The 21,319-nt window shown below is 33.1% G+C and overlaps 2 protein-coding genes and 5 non-coding genes across 7 annotated transcripts; all 7 read right to left on the bottom strand.

Annotated features, from left to right (window-relative positions):
• Positions 1 to 2,768: 2,768 nt before the first annotated feature.
• LOC146933634 (U2 spliceosomal RNA) lies at positions 2,769 to 2,957 on the bottom strand. The gene has a single exon (XR_015009040.1). It is a non-coding gene; the product is annotated as a U2 spliceosomal RNA (small nuclear RNA).
• Positions 2,958 to 5,006: 2,049 nt separating this feature from the next.
• On the bottom strand, positions 5,007 to 5,205 carry LOC146933633 (U2 spliceosomal RNA). Its single transcript, XR_015009033.1, has one exon. It is a non-coding gene; the product is annotated as a U2 spliceosomal RNA (small nuclear RNA).
• A 5,203-nt stretch (positions 5,206 to 10,408) lies between these two features.
• On the bottom strand, positions 10,409 to 10,603 carry LOC146933632 (U2 spliceosomal RNA). Its single transcript, XR_015009034.1, has one exon. It is a non-coding gene; the product is annotated as a U2 spliceosomal RNA (small nuclear RNA).
• A 1,226-nt stretch (positions 10,604 to 11,829) lies between these two features.
• LOC146933629 (Haloacid dehalogenase-like hydrolase (HAD) superfamily protein) lies at positions 11,830 to 16,327 on the bottom strand. The gene is made up of 11 exons (XM_085705429.1): positions 15,931 to 16,327; positions 15,716 to 15,809; positions 14,005 to 14,049; positions 13,846 to 13,896; positions 13,628 to 13,702; positions 13,504 to 13,537; positions 13,328 to 13,383; positions 13,166 to 13,225; positions 12,331 to 12,390; positions 12,171 to 12,217; positions 11,830 to 12,081 (listed from the first exon to the last, which is right to left on the bottom strand). Exons 1-11 carry the CDS (start codon positions 16,320 to 16,322, stop codon positions 12,033 to 12,035), a joined length of 963 nt encoding a protein of 320 aa, XP_085561555.1. The 5' UTR covers positions 16,323 to 16,327; the 3' UTR covers positions 11,830 to 12,032.
• Positions 12,520 to 12,715, bottom strand: LOC146933631 (U2 spliceosomal RNA). Its single transcript, XR_015009020.1, has one exon. It is a non-coding gene; the product is annotated as a U2 spliceosomal RNA (small nuclear RNA).
• On the bottom strand, positions 14,766 to 14,961 carry LOC146933630 (U2 spliceosomal RNA). The gene has a single exon (XR_015009035.1). It is a non-coding gene; the product is annotated as a U2 spliceosomal RNA (small nuclear RNA).
• A 2,271-nt stretch (positions 16,328 to 18,598) lies between the features above and the next one.
• LOC146933628 (uncharacterized) lies at positions 18,599 to 19,815 on the bottom strand. The gene has a single exon (XM_085705420.1). It carries the CDS (start codon positions 19,759 to 19,761, stop codon positions 18,775 to 18,777), a length of 987 nt encoding a protein of 328 aa, XP_085561546.1. The 5' UTR covers positions 19,762 to 19,815; the 3' UTR covers positions 18,599 to 18,774.
• Between the last annotated feature and the right edge of the window lie 1,504 nt (positions 19,816 to 21,319).

Raw genomic sequence — 21,319 nt, 5'->3', positions numbered from 1 at the left:
TGGTTGTGCGTGGAGAATTCCCGAAACACTGGCATTTTTTTGGGAAAGGAGACGTCTATGTTTTAGCTGGTGAATATTGTTAAATTCACCTTTTGCAAGTGATTTTTAGGAAAACATTCTAGTTCCATCAGTTCCTTCTATAGGTGGGATCATGAACCCATTATGTACTCTAATTTCTATTTGGTTGTACTCTTGCAGGAGATTTCACTAATTTATTTATAAAATATATATTTGCCGTTTAATTTTTTTTATATAGAATTATTATATAGAATTGATTTTTGTTAAAAGTAATTCTCACTAAAATGATTTGTGTTTGGATGCATTTATGTAAAAGTGAGTTGAATTGTAAATTTTTGCATGAAAATCAAGAGCTACAAATCCACCTTCAAGTAGAATCAATTCAGGAGACAGAATCAATTCTACTCGACAACAACCAAACATGTCAGAATCAATTTTACACCTCCAAAATCAATTATGATCCATTTAGAAGTGGAACCAAACATACACGCATATGTTTGGTTCAACTTCTACACCATCAAAAGCAATTCTAGTAACATCAAAATTGAAAACTAGCAATTCCAACATGTTTAGTTCAGCTTCTCAAAATCAATTTTCATCTCCAAAAATAATTTTAGTTGAAACTGCAATTCCTAACATTTGAGTTAACTAAAATCAATTCTGAATTAAATTTTGTATTTTGGTTATTACAACCCATTATTCACTTTCACTACCCTTCATCAATTCTCCTTCCCTTTTGTTGCATACCCAACCTCCATTATTTTTTCTCCATAAACTCAACCACTTTCCTTCCAAAATTTTGCTTTGTATTTGATTTGATGAACCAAATTTGATCTAAAAATTTGACGAACCAAATCTGCCCTATAAAATGTACTCCCTCCATCTCTAAATAATAGTCGTTTAAGGTTTATGCACGATTATTAAATAAATAATTAATTGTGTTGACTTTGATGGTAAAATTAGTACCGTTTACTAAAACACCCTTATTAATTGTAGTTAATGGAGTAGTTAAGTTGAATGAAATTTAATAAATAAGGGTATAATAATGGAAAAAAAACAATAAATACTGCATTGATATTTTAAAGTGACAATTATTTTGAGAAAAAGAAAAGTGGGTAAAGAGACAATTATTGTGAGATGGATGAAGTATATGGTCATGATTCACCAAGCTTTAGGTTTTCCTTTAAGGTATTTCCGTCGAAATTTATTGTATTTTTCTTTTACGCAATATTTAACTTGAAAATATTTTAACAAAAAAACTTATATCTAAAAAACATTTGAATTTTTTAAATTATGTTTTAATTAATAGCTAAAACATTTTACTTTTCTTTGAAAATGAAGTTTTTGCCTCAAAAGATATCCATAATCATCACTACCCATTGAGTACGACTTTTTTATCCATAATCATCACTACCCATTGAGTACCACTTTACAAATAAGTAACTTCCCTATTTTATCATTAATTTTAAAAATAAAAATCCACTATATTCCTTATGGGATTAAACACAATATTCTCTCTCAATTTTAACATTTTTGTAAATTGTAATATCTTTATACGATGAACCATGGGACCATATCACAAATTTATCATTCGTGCTAGGTTATTTATTTGTACGTTATACGTGTAGTTTAAATGGCAGCAAAATCTTATTCTTTTTTTTTTTTTGAAATAATTAAACAAAAGATGATAGTCCAAAAACAAAAAACAAATTATGGGGTGAGAGAGGCTCGAACGAACTCTCGACCTCAGGATCACTCAGTAGCTATGAGACCTACGCGCTAGCCAACTGCGCCACCACCCCATTTGATGCTATACACTTGTTCAAAATCTAAACAAACATTTGATGCGGTCTATTAAAAAAACTTTTAAATCCCAGGTAAATAGATGACTTTTAAATCACATCCATATCATAACATGATTAAATGCAAAGCAAGATAGGAACAAATTGCATTGTAATATGAAATTTAATATGCTTAAGCAAAATACTATATCAAACAACAAATCGAGACTTGTTATATGAATTCACTGGAAATATTTCTGGGAGAGTGAAATATTCACTGGAAAAATATTCAATATATGGGATCAAATAGTTTTTTGTTTTGTTTTTGAAAAATGTTACATAGACACCCTTTATTCTCATACACCTTTGTACACCACATACATTAGGATGAGAAATGAGAAGAGGAAAGAGAAAATGTGCTTGTGCGGAGTCCACGTGGCCACGTGTCAGATTTTTGTGTGGATGTCAAGGGGTGTATTGCCACCTAAGGGTGTCTATGTATCATAACTCAATTTTTACTGAGCAAAAGATGGGACTCAAGTTGTTATTGGATCAATTATTGAAACCATGCCTACAAAAATAATTGCTTCATTCGAAAACAAGTTCACAATTCCTAATCAGGATCACAATACTCAAAAACAAAATGCCAAGTCCATCTTTTTAGATGTAATACTACAAGAGTCCCAAGTACAAATTTACCACGCATTCCAAATAATCATTGTAATCCCAGCTTGTGAAATTTTCCATTAGCACAGCATAAGATACCAATCAAAAAACCAACATCTGATACGTACTTTTTTTTGGCAAAACCCAAAGAATACTTATCTATGCAAACTTACAAATGAACTTAGACTTCACAACCCCAAATAATCATTGTAGTACCGGTTTCAGAAATACACAACATAAGTAACTCATCCAAATAAGCACTTAATTATCCACAAAAAGAAGAATTTTTTTTTAGACTTTTTGGTGGGGTGCACCAGGCAAATGTTGTAGTGCAACACAAAGGCGACACCTGAGAGAACCAATAGCAAGCTATACTCTCCCCCCTCAAGATATAAATTTAATATCGTGTGGACCATTGGTCCACATATTAGATATTAAACTAATAAGAATAGATACTACACTTGATCTTAGCCAAAAGGCCGAGAAATGTATGATTTTCTAAGTGAATGGAGTCTTGTTTTATATCACGAGCCTCAGTACTTGTTATTTCATCTAACCAATGTGGGACATAAAACTCATGAAGAGTATAATATTTCTTTCTTTCTAATGTCCAATTTCATAACCATCCAATCTAACAATCCTCTTTTCTAACCTTGGATGATGAATTAGTTTAACCACTGGTTACAAATTTGGAGAGATAGGGAACATGATTAAGATTTGTAAATTGAAATTTCATTTACTTAAGTCCACTACTATATGAAACAACAAAAATAAACATTACATTGCCTTCTAACTTTCTAACACAAGCTAAGATATTTAGTTTTGTTTTTATTTTCCTTTTGCGCAACATATAAAGAGATTAAGTATTGATAACATGAGAAGACCTACCTGTAAATCAATAACATATGCTCTACTGCCAAGCATTTTTTTAGCTGATACACCCAATTTTCTGCATTGCACACAGCATACAAATTATAAATGGTCTGTTGGCACTTGGCACAAAACAGAAACCTTGGAATTTCACATTTCTTAGTTCTTGATGGAATTGTGATATTAAAACCTTGGAAGATATGTCAAATATATTGATGGTTCCAGCTTCTTTTCCTTCACATCATCACACGTGAAAATTTAAATAAAATGGACATATAAGTTTAAACTTGTGTATGCAAAATATTGCCAGATTAAAAAAAAAAATCGGTTATTGTTTCAATAGCCATGAAATATACTTGTAGAGCCAGACTTGATTATATCTCTCTGTTTTCCAATCCTACATGACCAATGAAATGACACCATTACTGTAAGTAAGGTAACAATTGACAGGTTCTTATTGTTTAAACAACCAAAATAAGTCAAGCACACAAGCGATGGAACTTTCATGGATCCACAAAACTGAAATCTGATTTAGTCAGTCAAAATGACCTTAACTCAAGCAATTTGTACTTGTTCTGAGTACAATAGTTCCAACCCTAGCCGCGAAGTGCTTTACCAAGGTCAGAGGTATGGGTAGTCTGTATATTCGATTGCCATTATGAGGAGCCTGGCTCTGGTATTTATAGAAGCCTAAACCTAGCAAAAAGCGGAACTGCTTTCCCTCCACATCCCACGCCAGCTTTGCCCGTTCCTTGCCTTTACCCCCTAAGTTATCGGCCACATGAAATTGGAGAGGGTAGACTTGGTCGAAGTGGGCGGGGACTTCGGGCTTGAGTCACAAAAATCCGTTGTCCTCAATGTGGATTGTGAATATGGCTCTGGGATCCTAGATGTTATGCAGGGATCATGCCCACGTGGCAGGCACGTGGTAGGCCTGCTTCTGTGGACTTCACCCAGGTGGTGGGCAAGTGGAGTGTCCCCCTAGACCTGTAGGATTTATTTCTTATGGTAATACACAATCACTTAGATCCTTCATGTCATATGGAATCAACTAGATCCATATTTAGCGAGGTAAGGAACAAAATGCTTATAATCTGAAATCTTGTATGCTTAACTAATCAAACAACTATTTCTTGGATAGTGAAATAAATATTTATAAGTAAAGACATGTTTGTGAAAAAAGATGGGACTCAACCTGCGGGCCTGGATAGATAATTGAAGACATGTTTGAAAAATACTATCAAATTATGCTTACGATTCCTTGTCAGGATTAAAAATATTCAAACAAAATACCAAATCCAAAACTACCATTCAATCCGAATAATAATTGCAACTCCATCTTCTGAAATTTTCCATTAACACAGCTTTATTTATTTTTTAATTAACTTGTCTTTAGGGTGAGGGGAGCCATAGTCCAAGGCCAGAAGAAACCTTCGGGCTCAAAGAACGCTTACAAAGGTATCCATGAGAAGAAAACAAATTAAGCCTTGGTGGGGTGACAGCTTCTGAAACTACCATTCATATCTAGATAATCCTCGCTGTTTCTGCTTCAGCAATTATCCACCAACAGAACTTAAGATACTGCCAGTTAAAAAACCAAGAAAGTTCTAACAAGTACTTAACCGGATAAGCACTTATGAAACTAAAACAACAAAATTTAATACTAAATTGGCGGGGTGCGCCAGGCCAATGCAATAGTACAACGCAAAGGCGACACTTGAGAGACCCAATAGCAAGCTATTGTGGTGGAGGACTCTCCCCCTCAAAAAATAAATTTAATATCATGTGGACCATTGGCCCATATATCAGATATTAAACTGATAAGAACAGATACTACACTTGATCTTAGCCAAAAGGCCGAGAAAGGTATGATTTGTTAAGAGAATGGACTCTTCTTTTATATCAAAAGCCTCAGTACTTGTTATTATTCTAACCGATGTGGGACATAGAACTCATGAGTACCAAGCTATTTCTTTCTTCCAACGCAGCAATCATCCGAGTCTAACAATTCCCTATTCAAACCTTGGATAAAGAATGCATTTAACCACAGTTAACAAATTCAAGCCAGGGTAACAATATTCTTAACATGATTAAATGCAACTTGGTAGCTACTGCTTCTTTTGTTGTACTGCAAGCTGGTTTAAGTTTATTTTTTATTTTTTATAAATGCAGCTTAAGCCAGGGTAACAATAATCTTCTTCTGAAACGCCCAGGTTTCTGCAATGCACAATATACAAATTATACTATTGGCACAAAAAAGAAACCTCACAGTTTCAACTTTCTAAATTCTTCATGGTATTGTCATATTGAAACCTAAGAAGTGGCCTAATATATTGACAGGTCGGGCTTATTTACGTTTAACACCATCACATGAAAGTTTAAATTAAATGGATAGGTAAGTTTCAAATTGAGTATGCAAAGTATTACTAGATGACAAAAAATCTATAAAACTGAATAGAGTTTCAACAAGGAAACCCTCTATAATTCACGCCAACTGAATTTTATTTGTCTTACACTATGTATTAACTTTGAGCTTTGATGCCTCAGTCTCAATAGGGGGCATGACAACATGGAATAAGTTTTGGTCCAAAATTCTTAAGCAGGAAACATATGTTTCAATGTTATATAAACAATATGGTGTGAATGAATATACCAGCAAGGAGGCAATCAAGGCCTTGAAAATGCTCCTACAGCAGAAAAAATAAGATGGATGAACCCCAATTAATAGAAAAAATCTTACTCCCAATAGTGAGAACGTATACGAAAATGGGCTTATGAATCAAATAAAGTTTTCAAGACAAAGAATGGCCAAACTTTTAGTTGCTGCAGAGCAAACAGCTAGCTTTTTCCCCTGCAACAGAAAGGATGACAAACTTATTAGCAGATAGATCATAGAACGGTGAGTTGGAACAATAATCAGAACAACTCATATTGCAGTCACTCAACCAGTAAAAAAATTTAAACTTTGTGCAACGAAACACTAATTAGAGATCACAATAGTAGAAAAATATATGTAACTGGTAAACAATGATATTGTACGTCATCTCTGGCCTCATCCGTAAATCTCAAAACCATTGGTCTGGGTTTTACCAATGCAAAAATGTACAGGTAATTTAACTTAAAAGATAGATCCACAACAAAAAAACCACCTTCACACTTCACAGTACAGGAATGAGGAACATTATGTGGAAATATACTTACGGAGCTAGACTCGATTATATTTTTGTATCTCTCTGTCTTCCAATCCTACATACTAGTGTTGGAACTTTCATGGGTGCATAAACTTGATTTCCTCACTCAAAATAACTGACTCAAGCAATCACTTAGTTAGATCCTTCTGTCATATCGAATCAACTAGATAGATATCATAACATTATTGTTGGTGATTTCCAAAATAATGGAATCACTTTAGAACCATAAATTGTAACTCTTCATGAGAATCATTCATATACATTGAAACATTATTATTTATTATAGATAATGAACCTTGACATTGATTCAAGTGTATATGGTTATAACCTTTGGCAAAAGGGTTCTTAATGAACCATAGCATTGATTCAAGTGTATATGATTATAACCTTTGACAAAGGGATGTTTAATGAACCATAACATTGTTTCAAGTCAAAGGGGTGCTTTCTCTCATGTGAAGGGTCATATAATGCACTATAAATGTTTAACATTTGGACATTAGTTTGATACACGAAAGAACAACAACACACAATTTTGGACAGAATTTTGTTGCATTAACAACATAATTCTCCCTCATTCTCTTACTCTAAATCATCCATCAATTCTCTAATGCATGAGTGAATTGCTGGAACCATAAATCTGTAAAATACTGTTAGGAGATACGCTTGGTGTGGTTGTGCAATACACGTCAAGGAACTCATAGTATCCTGAAGGGGATTCGCCGGTCATTCCTTATTGCATCCAATATACAGTTATTGGTGGGGGCGAATCGAACCTAAAGGTTAGTATGGCAACCCCATACGCTTTGAGTTTGCATGCATAACCATTAATCTTTTCAGGTTTCAAGTACAACAACATCTTCCCAACAATCAAGATATACAACAAATCTTTGGAATTTATGTGCACACTTCATCGTATTCATCTTCATCATCTTCTTGGTCAAGTTATTGCAGCAGACCCCCAACACAAGATCCAACAATCTTTAGGTTCGATTTATGATTTACTTGTGATTAATGGTTGCAATTTTTGGAAGAGATGAAAGCTTACATTTTCATCCATGACTACGGTGAACGGTAAACAAATTCCATTTATGAATATATGTCGTGGAAATTTATGGATAAATATTTCATATGTGATGTGTTTGTGTTAAATTTACATATGGTTGTAGATGATATATGCATGATAAATCTTGATATGTATGAAATTTATCGTTTGAAATCCATTTGATGTTAATTTGAACATGAGATAATATGCATATAAGTGATGACGTATTATGAAATATTTGGTGTTCTAAATGCATGTGTATTATCTAAAAGTAATTTATTTATGATAGATTTATCATATGGTATTAGATCAATACATGATTTAGAAATAATTCAAGAACAGAATTGGATAAGTATTTTGGATAAATATGTGACTTTGTTTTAAATGGTTTGAAAAACATTGGATAGTATACAAACGAAAAATAATGAAGTTAGTAATAGCCCACTGGTTGCCCTGTTTTGACGAATTGCATACTATTGTAAATAGAACTAGCGAAAACAAAAGGCATCACTTCATTTTCGAGCACAGGATATGCACAGAATTTACAATGCACTAAACCAAGTAAAAATTGGTTGTGATATTCTTTTATGATCATGTTTTATTTTGCTATGTATGTTTAATGCATTCAATGTATGATATATCTTAGCTAGATATAAAAGAAAAGTTGAAGTTCAAATTGAAATGCATGTTAATATTGTTATAGCAAATATGTAATGACATAAAAGTTTGTGTATTATTGCAATATACTCAAGTGACAAAAGTGTGTCATGGTTTGATGATAGTTGGTGAATACTATCAAGAGTATATAAGTTGATCCATAGACATAGCTATGAGAATACAAAATCTATGTGAAGAATTGAATATTCAAAGTTTATAAAAGTTAAAAGAAAATCTTGCAATTATTTGACGAAATGATTGACAAGGAATGATGTCTTTGGAAATGATGTTGAATACATTGAAGACATTATTAGGGATGTGGTACAAACCCAAATCTAATTGATCACCAATGGTGGAAACTCAACCCACACTTGAGTAGCATCAAGTCTTGGGTTCAATGGTGAAAGTACACTATTAGAGTGATTGAAGTACTTGACAATAGAAACATCCCAAGGGGTAAAAGTACTTGGACCATAAGAAGAAAAAGGGTAGGATGAGGTTTTCCTCTTAATGGACATATAGCATACATTTGCTGGAATGCATACTTATGGGGCATTCCCGATATAGTCTACCTATGTGAGAATGAAGTTTGGCCGCTTCACGGAGTTCAAGGGTTTGACTCTTAAATTCTCATGAAAAGGGATATATGACACAAGGCCTTCTTAATGTGTCATCTTACAAGTCTCTTTATCAATGGTACCGAGATTCTATGTGTAAGTTATGCACACTTGTTCTAATGAATAGTTGGTTCAAAGCTTGCCTACCATACTATTTGGGAATGAGCGAAAACTTAACTTACTAAGTAATGGTTCAAATCGCGAGATACCATTATCTGAAGGCATGGAATTTCCGGATTTATGTGATTTAGTATTTTGAAAATGGTGGGGGATTGTTGGTGATTTCCAAAATAATGGAATCACTTTAGAACCATAAGTTGTAACTCTTCATGAGAATCATTCATATACATTGAAACATTATTATTTATTATAGATAATGAACCTTGACATTGATTCAAGTGTATATGGTTATAACCTTTGGCAAAAGGGTGCTTAATGAACCATAGCATTGATTCAAGTGTATATGATTATAACCTTTGACAAAGGGATGTTTAATGAACCATAACATTGTTTCAAGTCAAAGGGGTGCTTTCTCTCATGTGAAGGGTCATATAATGCACTATAAATGTTTGACATTTGGACATTAGTTTGATACACGAAAGGAGATACGCTTGGTGTGGTTGTGCAATACACGTCAAGGAACTCATAGTATCCTGAAGGGGATTCGCCGCTCATTCCTTATTGCATCCAATATACAGTTATTGGTGGGGGCGAATCGAACCTAAAGGTTAGTATGGCAACCCCATACGCTTTGAGTTTGCATGCATAACCATTAATCTTTTCAGGTTTCAAGTACAGCAGCATCTTCCCAACAATCAAGATATACAACAATCTTTGGAATTTATATGCACACTTCATCGTATTCATCTTCATCATCTTCTTGGTCAAGTTATTGCAGCAGACCCCCAACACAAGATCCAACAATTATTAGATGCAATTTAGCGAGATAACGAGCAAAATGAAGATTTGTATTGCGGTCTGAGCCAAAACCCAAACCAGGGACGGTCTGGACTTCCCTCCTGATAGGTCATGAAGGACCCTGAGATGGAATTATCCCTCGACTGCACTGGAATAATGACCCCATGGAGCCATCTGGGCCGTCCAGTCCGGATCCAAGGTGTCCTCTCACAATCTGCTTACAGCTGTCCTCCAAGGACAGCAGCCCAGGTAAAGGTTCAAGGACCAAAACCCTAAACCTACACTATAAATACTACTAACTCAGGAGCATTGCTAAGATGGGACTCAGATTGTGGGTCTTGGATAAATTCTTGAAGACATGTTTGCGGAAATAAATGCTTCATTTTAGTGTAAAAGTAGGTATACAATTCATAATCAGGATTGCAGTTCCTCCAACACAAAAAAGCCAAGTTCAGCTTAGTAAGTAACATTACAAGAGTCCCAAGTCCAAAACTATCATGCAATCCAAATAATCATTGTAGTCTCAGCTTCTGAAATTTTACATTATTAGACTTCTTGAGATACTGGTTAAAAAACCACATCATAAGTTAAAACCAAAAAAAAGTACTTGGCCAAGAAAAGAAATTAAAAACAATTATAACTTAATTGGTGGGGTGCGCCAGGCCAATGCAATAGTGCAACACAAAGGCGACACTTGAGAGACCCAATAGCAAGCTATTGTGGTGGACTCTCCCTCTCAAAAAATAAATTTAATATCATGTGGACCATTGGCCTACATATCAGATATTAAACTGGTAAGAACAGATACTACACTTGATCTTAGCCAAAAGGCCGAGAAAGGTTTCATCTAACCAATGTGGGACATAGAACTCATGAGTACTACACCATTTCTTTCTTTCTAAAGTTCAATGCAACAACCATATCCAAGTTTGACAATTCATTCTTCAATCTGACACAATAGTCTAAGTGAGGCAACAATCGACAAGGTCAACATAAGCATACTAGTGTTGGAACTTTAATAGGTGCTAAAATTGATTTACTCGCTCAAAATAAATTGAAAAAGGATCAAGAAAAATATCTAGTTCTCAGATTTTTGTAGTCTCGAATTTGCAAGTTAAATAGCCAAACAAGGAAACTACAATCATAATGAATGATATTATGAGATGGAGCAGTGAAGAACCTTGTAAGAGTCCAAAAATCATTTTGCTGTTCTGGTGTAAATCCTGAACTGTTACCATCTCCAATAGATCCCTCAGCCGCACTAGATTTACCATATCTTCATTTTCAATGGTACTAGTGGTACAATTGTCAGCAGAACCATTATTGGTCTTTCCGCAATGAGATGGACAACCATGCTTCATGAAACAAACATCATTGGTGTGAACCAGTTTATTGCAGTGAGTACAATGCTCATTCCCGCAGCCACAACCTCCGGAGGACCTGACACCACCATCTCCTCAGCCTTAATCAGCACCACAACCAGAGTTGGAACTTTTATTAGCAGCTTTTCTTACAAAACTAATATTTGTCGTAATGTTTTCACCTCTACTTACTACATGTTAAATCAGGATGATATAGATATGGTAAATTCAATGAATTTGGATTAAAATTGTTTTTATTTATATTGTTTTGTACTGGAAATTATATCCTGATAACTGAAACTATTCTAGCAAATTTACAGCATTGAGGACGGCTTCCATTCAAAATGAAATGATGAGTAAATAATTAAATTTGCTCTTTGAATGATATACAATTAGTCTTGTTAGTTTTTCATTGATGAAAATGTAATCTGAGGTTCTTAAGTATATTTTAAATCAGTTAATAGCCTAAAAATATGTATTTTACGGCTTAAATAGGCCTCAAGATCTTAAAAAAAAAAAAAGGCCTCAAGATATTTCAATAGATGATTTGACTGAAGAAATAGAGTTCATTGCTGGTCATGTTCATTCTTAAGAATCTTAAGGAGGAAAGAAACTAATCATTTGAAAATATTAAAAATAAAAACATCTCAACTTTCATGCACTGAACTTGATGAACCATGAAAGTAAATTCATGAGAGACATTCAAAATACAAACAATGGATTATGACCTTTATTACATTTTGCAATGAACTGAATCCACATAAAAACATGTAAAAGAAAGAAAATAAAAGAAAAGAAAAACAAAGGATCTTAGCCTTGTGATAAACCTCAAACTTTCGACCGGCTTTACTCACATAAACCAATTCAAGGTAACTAATAATAATAACATTTCCATGTCATAAACAATAATTCTATTTAGCAGCTACAACATCTTGAAGTAGCAACTCCAAATCTTTCAAGCTGCATAAATGTTCAAAAAATATTAGTAGCTGTGTTTGAATTGAGAACACCTAATAGAAACAGTTTTCAGCAATGCATTATGATTATACCTTACGTTACTCAAGTCAGGGTAGATTGCTATGGCTTCTTTGAAATCCTACATTCGATCAAAGACAAAACCAGTTATGTCATCATGCAGCCAGTTTTTCCACCCGAATTTCAATATCAAATCGTAGTATTTTCTGGTTAAATTCATTTGAGGGTCCTCACCTGCTCAGCAGTGGAAGATGTGTAGGTAACCACACAAGACATCCCTGCTTGTGTTGCTGCCTGTAGAAATTTGTTAGTTTTGTTGTTAGTTTGAGAATGTATTTTAGTCACAAAAGATGATTAGTTTAGTGGAGAGAAAAAAAACTATTTTAATAAAAGAATTATAAAACAAAACTTAAGACTTAAATGGTGGGGTGCGCCAGGCCATTGCTATAGTGCAACGCAAAGGCGACGCAAGAGAGGCCCAATAGCAAGCTACCGTGGTGGCCTCTCCCCCTCAATAAATAAATTTAATATCGTGTGGACCATTGGCCCACATATCAGATATTAAACTGATAAGAACAGATACTACACTTGATCTTAGCCAAAAGGCCGAGAAAGGTATGATTTTCTAAGAGGATGGACTCTTGTTTTATATCACAAGCCTCAGTATTTGTTGTTTCATCTAACCAATGTGGGACATAGAACTCATGAAGAGTATAATGTTTCTTTCTTTCTAAAGTCCAATGCAGAAACCATCCAAGTCTAATGATTCACGCTTCAAGCCTTGGATGATGAATGCGCTTAACCACAGTCAACAAAGTCAGGATTACAGTATTCTGAACATGATTAAATGCAATTTAGGTAGATAAGGAACCAAATAGAGATTTGTGAATAGAAATTTCATTTATTTAAGCCAACTACTATATCAAACAACAAATCAAGAGTTTTCCTTGCCCTCTAACTTTCTAACACAAGCTAAGATAGTTAGCTTTTTCTTATCTTCCTTTTTCACAACATATAAAGAGATTAATTGAGCACATATATAGAGTATTCATAATATGAGAAGATTTACCTGTAAACCAATAACACTATCCTCTACCACCAAGCAATTTTTCTCTGATACACCCAACTTCTGCAATGCACAATATATAAATTATACTTGGTAATTTGGTATGCAAAAAAACCCTCAAAATTTCACTTTTCAAAGTTCTTGATGGTATTGTCATATTAAAACCTGGGAAGCAGTCACATATATTGACGGGTCGGGCTTCTTTTCCTTCACATCATCACCTTAAAGTTTAAATAAAATTGATAGATAAGGTTAAACTTGGTCCTAAACTCATGAGCAGGAAACATATATGTTTCAAAGTTATGCAAACAATACTAGATATTAAAGTGATGTGCATATACCAGCAAGGAAGCAATCAAGGCTTTGAAAGCGCTCCTGCAGTAGAAAAAATAAGATGCTTGAATGCAAATTCATAAAGAAAACTCCTACTCCCAATAGAGAGAACAAGTATTAAAGTAGGCTTACAATTCCAATAAGGTTTTCAAGACAAAGAATAACTGAACTTTTAGTTGCAGCAGAGCAAACAGCTAGCTTTTTCCCCTGCATCAGTAATTGAGCAAAAAATTATAAGATCCGAACCAAACCAATCAAGTATAACGGTAAACAAGGTTATACTTCGTGCAACAAAACAAAAAATATAGATCAAAATATTACAAAAGTATATATCCGGTAAATAATCGTACAGCATCTCTGGCTTCATCCATCAATTTCAAAACTCCTGGTCTAGGTTTTACCTGTGCCAAAATGCGAAGGTAATTTAATTAATTTGTGTTAGCTTATCAACAAAAATACCACCTTCACAATTCAGGAATGTGGAATATTAGGAGAGGAAATATACGTACAGAGCCAGACTTGATTATATCTTTGTATCTCTCTGTCTTCCAATCCTACATGACCAATGAAATTACACCATACTCTAAGTGAGGCAACAATTGACAGGGTCTTCATTGTTTAAGAAACCAAAATAAGCTAGTTATGCAAGCAACAAAAGCATACAAGTGTTTGAACTTTCATAGGCGCATAAACTTGATTTCCTCACTCAAAATAACTTTGACTCGAGAATCACTTAGTTGTATCCTTCATGTCATATGGAATCAACTAGATCCATATCTTAACATGATTAAATGCAATTTAGAGAGATAAAGAACAAAATGAATATTTGTAATCTGAAATTTCATATGCTTAAGCAGACTACTATATCAAACAACAAATCAAGACTTCTTTCTCATGATTCACTTATATTTCTTGGAGAGTGAAATAAATATTTAATATATTTAAGAAACATGTTAAAATGATGGGATTCAAATTGTTAGTCTTGGATAAATTCTTGAAGACATGTTCATGAAAATAGATGGTTCATTTGAGTGTGAAAGTAGGTTTACAATTGCTAACCAGGTTTACAGTTATTCAAGAGCAAAGAGCCAAGTCCAGCTTTTAACACTACAATACAAGAGTCCCAAGTTCAAAACTTCCATGCTCCAAATAATCTCATCCCAACTTCTAAATTTTTCATTTACAGAACTTATGATACTGGTTAAAAACACACATAATTAATACTAATCCAAATAAATACTTAAAACAAACAAAAATTTAGACTTTATTTGTGGGGTGCGCCAGGCAATTGCAATAGTGCAACACAAAAGCGACACATGAGAGACCCAATAGCAAGCTATTGTGGTGGATTCTCCCCCTCAAAAAATAAATTTAATATCGTGTGGACCATTGGCTCACATATCAGATATGAAACTGATAAGAACAGATACTACACTTGATCTTAGCCAAAAGGCCGAGAAAGGTATGATTTGCAAAGAGAATGAACTCTTGTTTTATATATCACAAGCCTCAGTACTTGTTATTTCATCTAACCAATGTGGGACATATAACTCATGAGTAGTATAATACTATTTCTTTCTTTCTAAAATCCAATGCAGCTACCATTTGACTTAAGTCTCAAATTCATTCTTCAATGTGGCACCATACTCTTAAGTGAGGCAACAATTGACAGGGTCATCATAAGCATACAAGTCTTGATACTTCGATAAGCACAAAAACTCGATTTACTCAATCAAAATAAGTTGGAAAAGGATCAAGAAAAATCTCTAGTTCACAATATTTTGTAATCTTGAATTTGCAAATTAAATAGCCAAACAATGAAACTATAATCGTAATGAGTGTCAGTTTCATTCCTACTGTATAGTTGAAAGGGGCAGAAAAATTTCATGTCCAAGTTTTCCCCTCTAAATAAATAGTAACCAGGACAAGCAAGTTTAGTCAATTAAATGACCTGCATAATTTCCAATCTAAGTCTCATCCTATGAACAATGGGAAACATGGTAATTAGTGGACCTCCTAAGTACTAAATTACTACACAATTTCTGTTCTGATAGTACATTCGGAGCAACATAGCACTAACACTTCAGATTGAAGGCGTGTCTTATGTCAAACACACATCGGTGTTTGGTCGTGTCGTGTCCACTGTGTAAGTGTATAGTGGCCAAGTCATAATAATAAATACAAACAAATGAAAGTAAGATTAAGAAAAAGCATAAAAACCTGAAGAGTGTCAATCAACTTGGCTCGTTCCTCATCACTAGTAGGAGGAGTTTCGAATAACGTTGATGAAGGCCACCCATGTTCCTTAAAGTACCTAAAAATTCTCAATAAAATAAAATAAAAACACAATGACAAACATAACATAATAAATAATACTAAGAAGCAAAGTTACAAGAATAAAAGAAAGAAAGAAAGAAAGAAAGAAAGAAAGGAACCATCGCATTTTGGGTTTGCCACCACCAATTTGGTTCTGAAGTTGATCATAGAATTCTATATCCCAGTTGAGTGGTTGAGGAGAAGAAGATGGAGAACGAACATTGAAGTGAAGAAATGCATCATTATAAGCCTGACGATGTAAGTGCTCAGATTCCAAGATGACGCCGTCACAGTCAAATATAAGAGCTTGAAACGAAGATGAAGATGAAGATGAAGATGAAGCTGAGACTTTAAAGAAGACGCGGTGGTTATTACGGTTATTGTTGTTGAAAGAAAGTAACTTAATTGTTGGATAACGAAAACAGTGTCTGGTTTGGGAGAGATAGGAATGGGAAGTGGAGGGAGTGAGAGAGAGTGTGTGAGTGAGAGTAGAAGCCATGGTCATGTTCATCAACCATTTACCATTCATCTTCATCATCACTTTATTCATCACTCTCTATGTTTTGTGTGGCTCTGCATTGCTATTACATTACCCTCTTTTTTTTTAAAAAACAAATCAATAGATTACCTCTTTCATGATTGCTTTAAAAATATAACTAATGTTCTTTATTTGTATTATAAAATGTTTTTAAATTTTGAATGTATATTATATTGTCTTCTTTCTTTCTTACAAAAAAATATAAATAAAATCTAGGTGAGTGGTGTTTGAGGGGTAAAAGATAGTCTCAAAGCTCAAGAAGTGTTGACCGATGTATGTGTATATATTATCCACCGATGAAGTTTTAATGCGCCATCAAAATTTAAATTCAAGTCCTTATACGATTTGAGTTGAATCTTTAACCCGACGCTAAAATCATGTTTACTGGTAGTGATTGGCTTCTTTATTATTTTATTTTTTGAAAGAGGGCTTCTTTATCTTATAATTAATTAGTTTGGATTAGGTTAAGAAATAATAAGCATTCCTCCCATCTTTAATTTTCAAAACAATAAATAAATGAAAATAAAATTATAATATTTTTAATAAAAAATTAAAGTTATGTTTGAACTATCCTTAATGGAAAGAGAAAAAAATTTGATTGACAAATATTAGTTATCAATTGTTAGATTTGTTTTTCTTCTTCGTCCTAATTTAAGTCCATAATCTCTAACTTTTTATATCTTAGTTCAAACTAATTGAACTACCTAAACCTCTTTATCCAGTTATCCTTATGAAAAATTTATTTCACAGTTGTAGAGATATTGTTTAAGTCATTATATTTACCGCCAATCCGACTCCATATATGCCTAATTCAAGTTATTATTGTCAAAACTGAAATAATAGTTTTTAAACAAAACTAGTAAAAGACTCATGCATTCGCACGCATAACATTACGGTAGTTATATAAACATAATTTATTGATAATATTTTTAAATGTTTAAAGATATTAAATGAAAATTATTATTATTATTTTGAATGGGAAAATTATTATCATTAATATAATATTTTATTAAATATATTTTTCTTTTAATGAAAATGATTAATTTTGTTGATTTCAATGGTAAAAGATTAATTTTGTTGATTTCAATGGTAAAATTATCATAGTTTACCAGTAAAATACAATTATTAATTGTAGTTAGTGGAAAAGTTAAGTTGAATGAAATTTAATAAATAAAAGTATAATAGTGAAAAATAATAAATGTTATATTGTTAAAATGACAATTATTTTAAGACAAAATAAATGTTAAATAGACAATTAATTTGAAACAAAGTCAATTCAAACCGAAAAAATAAAAAAATAAAAAACATTGTTTTATATTATAATCCTGCAAATTTAGCAACTTAGAAATGAGTAAAACATTGTTTATTTTCTCCTTTCAAAATCTTCGTAAACAAATTTTGAAAAACAATAATTTACCCACCTCTAGGTTAACAAATCCATAGAGATGTGAGAGAAAGAGCTCAATGAACTTATTATATGGACTTACCATTATAACCCTCATAAGGGAAATATATACAAGTATATGCCTGAAAATTTTGTCTGCAATCTGTCCATGAAGTTATTTTAAATTCATGGATTTCTATAGTCTATGATGTCAAAATCGTAGATAAATCCTTCACCTTATATTTCAAAAATTAGTTCACATTATATTCAATTTGAGTATATATGGAAGTGGAGTTTAAGATCAATAGAGGTCATTCTGTTCAGAATCCATCACTAACGTGTGTCTGTGATCCTTTCTAGTGAGCACTAGAAGATTGTGGAAGTATGATGTGGCATACTTTGTGTTTAAGCAAATGGTTGTCTTGGACCTTAAAATTAAGGAGGCAATGTTTGCCATTTTTATACTTCTTCTTAAGACTAATTTAATATATGGTTGGTTTAGTAGCTGTGTGAGGGGGTTAAGGAATGAAGTGCTATAAGGATGGTTTTGGGTTCGATTCTCACTTCTAACAAATATTAACATACTAACATGACCATTTAAAAAATAAGTCAAATCCATATATCGACCAGAGTACCTATTTTTCGAACATGAAGCAGCAATAAGTAAGCAATACCATTAAGTAGAAGGAAAATTTCAAACTATAACACAAATGAAAGATAAAAGGTGAAGTAATGTGATTGATGTGTTTAACATGGATCATTACAGTATGTGCTTTCACCCTAGCAACTTCAAATTTTTGGAATTTGTTCATCACATTTTGCTCGTTCGCTTCCACTTTCTATATCCATATTTCTAACACCAATGTTTGCTTTATTAAATTTATTATTATAATCAACAAAATATGACATTAACTGCCAGATACAAATAGATTTGATCAGTGTACATAATTCATTTAATATCAAACATGTCTTGTACATTATTCAAACTCTTAAAACTAACTCATACATCAAAACACTATCATTCATTCACTCTTATGCCCATCATGAATTACTAGTTACAAGCTTATCCTTGCCCATTTCCTCATCATCAACTTTCTTCTCCATTTTCCTCTCCTTACAATCATTGAAATAAATCACACAAGACACCCATTTCAGTGTATTCACCACACTAAGAATCCCAATCTGTATAAAAATTCCACTCCCTCCTTTATAGCATTCAAAGTAGATACACAATAACCTTAAAAAACCTACAAAAACAAATAAAACGAGCATCAAAACAAGTCCTCTCTTATGATTACCACTGCTGAAGTAATATGAAACTCTCATAGCTCCGATTCCATAAATACCCTCCAACACTGATATCACTATACTCATATTCCAAATAGCACTCCATTCCAAATACACCATCATCAATTTCCCAATAGCTACAAAACAAATTGTTCCAAATATTATGTAGCTCCATCTAGTAAAAATGAAACAATTGCTCAGAGTCCATGGAAATGCAATAAGAAGACAATTTGATAATGCAAGTGTATACAAAGAAGTCACAAATGTTCCTTTCATGGTTGACACGCCAATTGAATTTTGAAACATGTGTTTGAGACTCATTTTAAGGTTTTCTTCTGAATTGATAAGCTTTGAAGCTAAATCCATTGTTAATATTTTAGAACAGAATTCTAGGAAATGAAGAGGGATAGTGTAAATAAATCCAAGTTGAATCAAAAGAGGTAAATAATCTTTGCTAAAACTTGGGCCATTATAAATGAAATTGTGGTCGATAACTGAATAGAAACGAAGTTGATTTCTTTCATGGAAAGGTAAAGATAAGATGATTTTTGGAGTTTGAACAAGAGTTTGTTGGAACAATGTTTCAAAGTAAACCATGAGAAAAAAGAAAGGGAGAGAAGTGAGGAAAGTGAAGATGATGAAGTTTATGTTTTTGAAATAGATGGTTAGAGTTTCACCTAGGATATCTAAGACATCAATGTTCTTCTTCTGCTTAATAATATGTTTGGTTTCACTCTCCATTCTAGAATCTGAAATTGATCTTCAATACTGACATTGGTTGAATATGAGAAGCTCAATGTAGATTCTAATTTATAAATAATTGATCTTATATCTTGATTCTACCTTCCAGGAAATACACCCTTTGGTATGTATTTGACTTTACACACTGTCTTTGTCTATTTTATGACATGATGAAATGAAATAATAGTTTTTAATCAAAATGGTTCATTTTCATACAATCAATGTTTTTCAATTTGTGGCATGAAATAATAGTCGTCACTTGTCATCCTCCACCTTTGACTGTGCGCACGACTTTTATTTTTTGTTCTTGTATTGTTTGACTAGTCATATACACTTGTGTATGAATGCCATCCACATTATCCTTTTAAAAAAAAGTTCATACAACAATTTTTTTTATCATAGGGGTTTGAACCTTGTCTTCATGAGCTTAACTCAGTTGGTTGGGACAATGCATAAAATATGAAATGATCGGGGTTTGAACCTCAAACCTTACATATATTATACATTGTTTATACCAGCTAACTGAGCTCACGAGGACATAATATTAATTTTATATAGCAATCTACCAATATGAAAAAACGACAAATAAAGATATGAATAAACTTAATTTTACAATAAAATTGAACTTATTGGTTGGGTGAGCCAAAATAAATTAATATCTATGAAAAAGTATTTGATAATATTAATTTTACACTAAAAATTGAACTTATTGGTTGGGTGAGACAAAATCAGAGTAAATACTCAAGTTCGTCCTTGAATTTGTAAGACCAGCCAAATTCGTCCTCAAGTTTTTCGAAATGTCTATTTCATCCCAAATTTACCAAATGTCAATCAAATCAGTCCCTCCGTTAAGTTGACCTGTTAACGAAGGTGATGTGTACTATTAACCTCTCACAAGGCTTGCCATTTCAGATGTCACGAAAGCAGGGACTAATTTGGCCGAAAATGACAAAATTTCCAAGGACCAAATTGATTAATTTACAAAAAATTCGAAGTCATTTTTGCAGAAAAATAATTGTTACCCAACGTCTCTTTCTTCCCCAAATCTATAAAAAAAAATTGAAAAAGTTAAATTAGCCCACCTAAATTGGCACCAGAGAAGAGAGAATCGAACTTGAGACCTCAAGGAGGAGCACGCTCCCAAGTCTCAAGTCAATACCACCAGGCTAACCCAAGTGGGTTTCATAGTCTATAAAATTGGAACCTTAATTTTATAATTTGTCACCTAGAGTTCAAAATCCCCAAGATTTCTTCCATTAATTGATGACAACGTTCTTCCCCAATTCAAAAAACTTCAAAACCTATTTTTTTTATTGAATTCGAAATCAAAAAATCCCCAAAAATTGTTCAAGCTTTGGTGTTCAAAAATGATGGGTGGTGGGCGTATGGGCAAAACCAGCTATAATAGTCAGTCTAAGGAAAGTGGCAATGAAAAGGTTTGGAGGGCAAGGTTGACGGACAAAGTTGACCGTGTAGGAAGTGAGCTTAGGTTGATTAAGTATTTGATAGTCATAATTTGCTTGTTTTAGTTGTTTAACATGCTACTGTATTGTACTAG

Source organism: Medicago sativa, chromosome 4 (genome assembly GCF_051527215.1).
Source record: "Medicago sativa cultivar Bolivia chromosome 4, Bolivia_mono, whole genome shotgun sequence".
Classification (NCBI taxonomy): Eukaryota; Viridiplantae; Streptophyta; class Magnoliopsida; order Fabales; family Fabaceae; genus Medicago; species Medicago sativa.
Note: the sequence above shows the minus strand (reverse complement) of the source record. Positions and strands in the feature narration are given on the sequence as shown.

Excerpts from the sequence above, each read along its gene's own strand:
- LOC146933629 (XM_085705429.1), bottom strand. The coding sequence starts at position 16,322 with ATGAACATGACCATGGCTTCTACTCTCACTCACACACTCTCTCTCACT. Across the intron at positions 13,897-14,004 it reads ATATAATCAAGTCTGGCTCT|GTAAAACCTAGACCAGGAGT; the intron begins GTACGTATATTT and ends ATTTTGGCACAG. Across the intron at positions 13,538-13,627 it reads TTGAAAACCTTATTGGAATT|GAGCGCTTTCAAAGCCTTGA; the intron begins GTAAGCCTACTT and ends TTTCTACTGCAG.
- LOC146933628 (XM_085705420.1), bottom strand. The coding sequence starts at position 19,761 with ATGGAGAGTGAAACCAAACATATTATTAAGCAGAAGAAGAACATTGAT.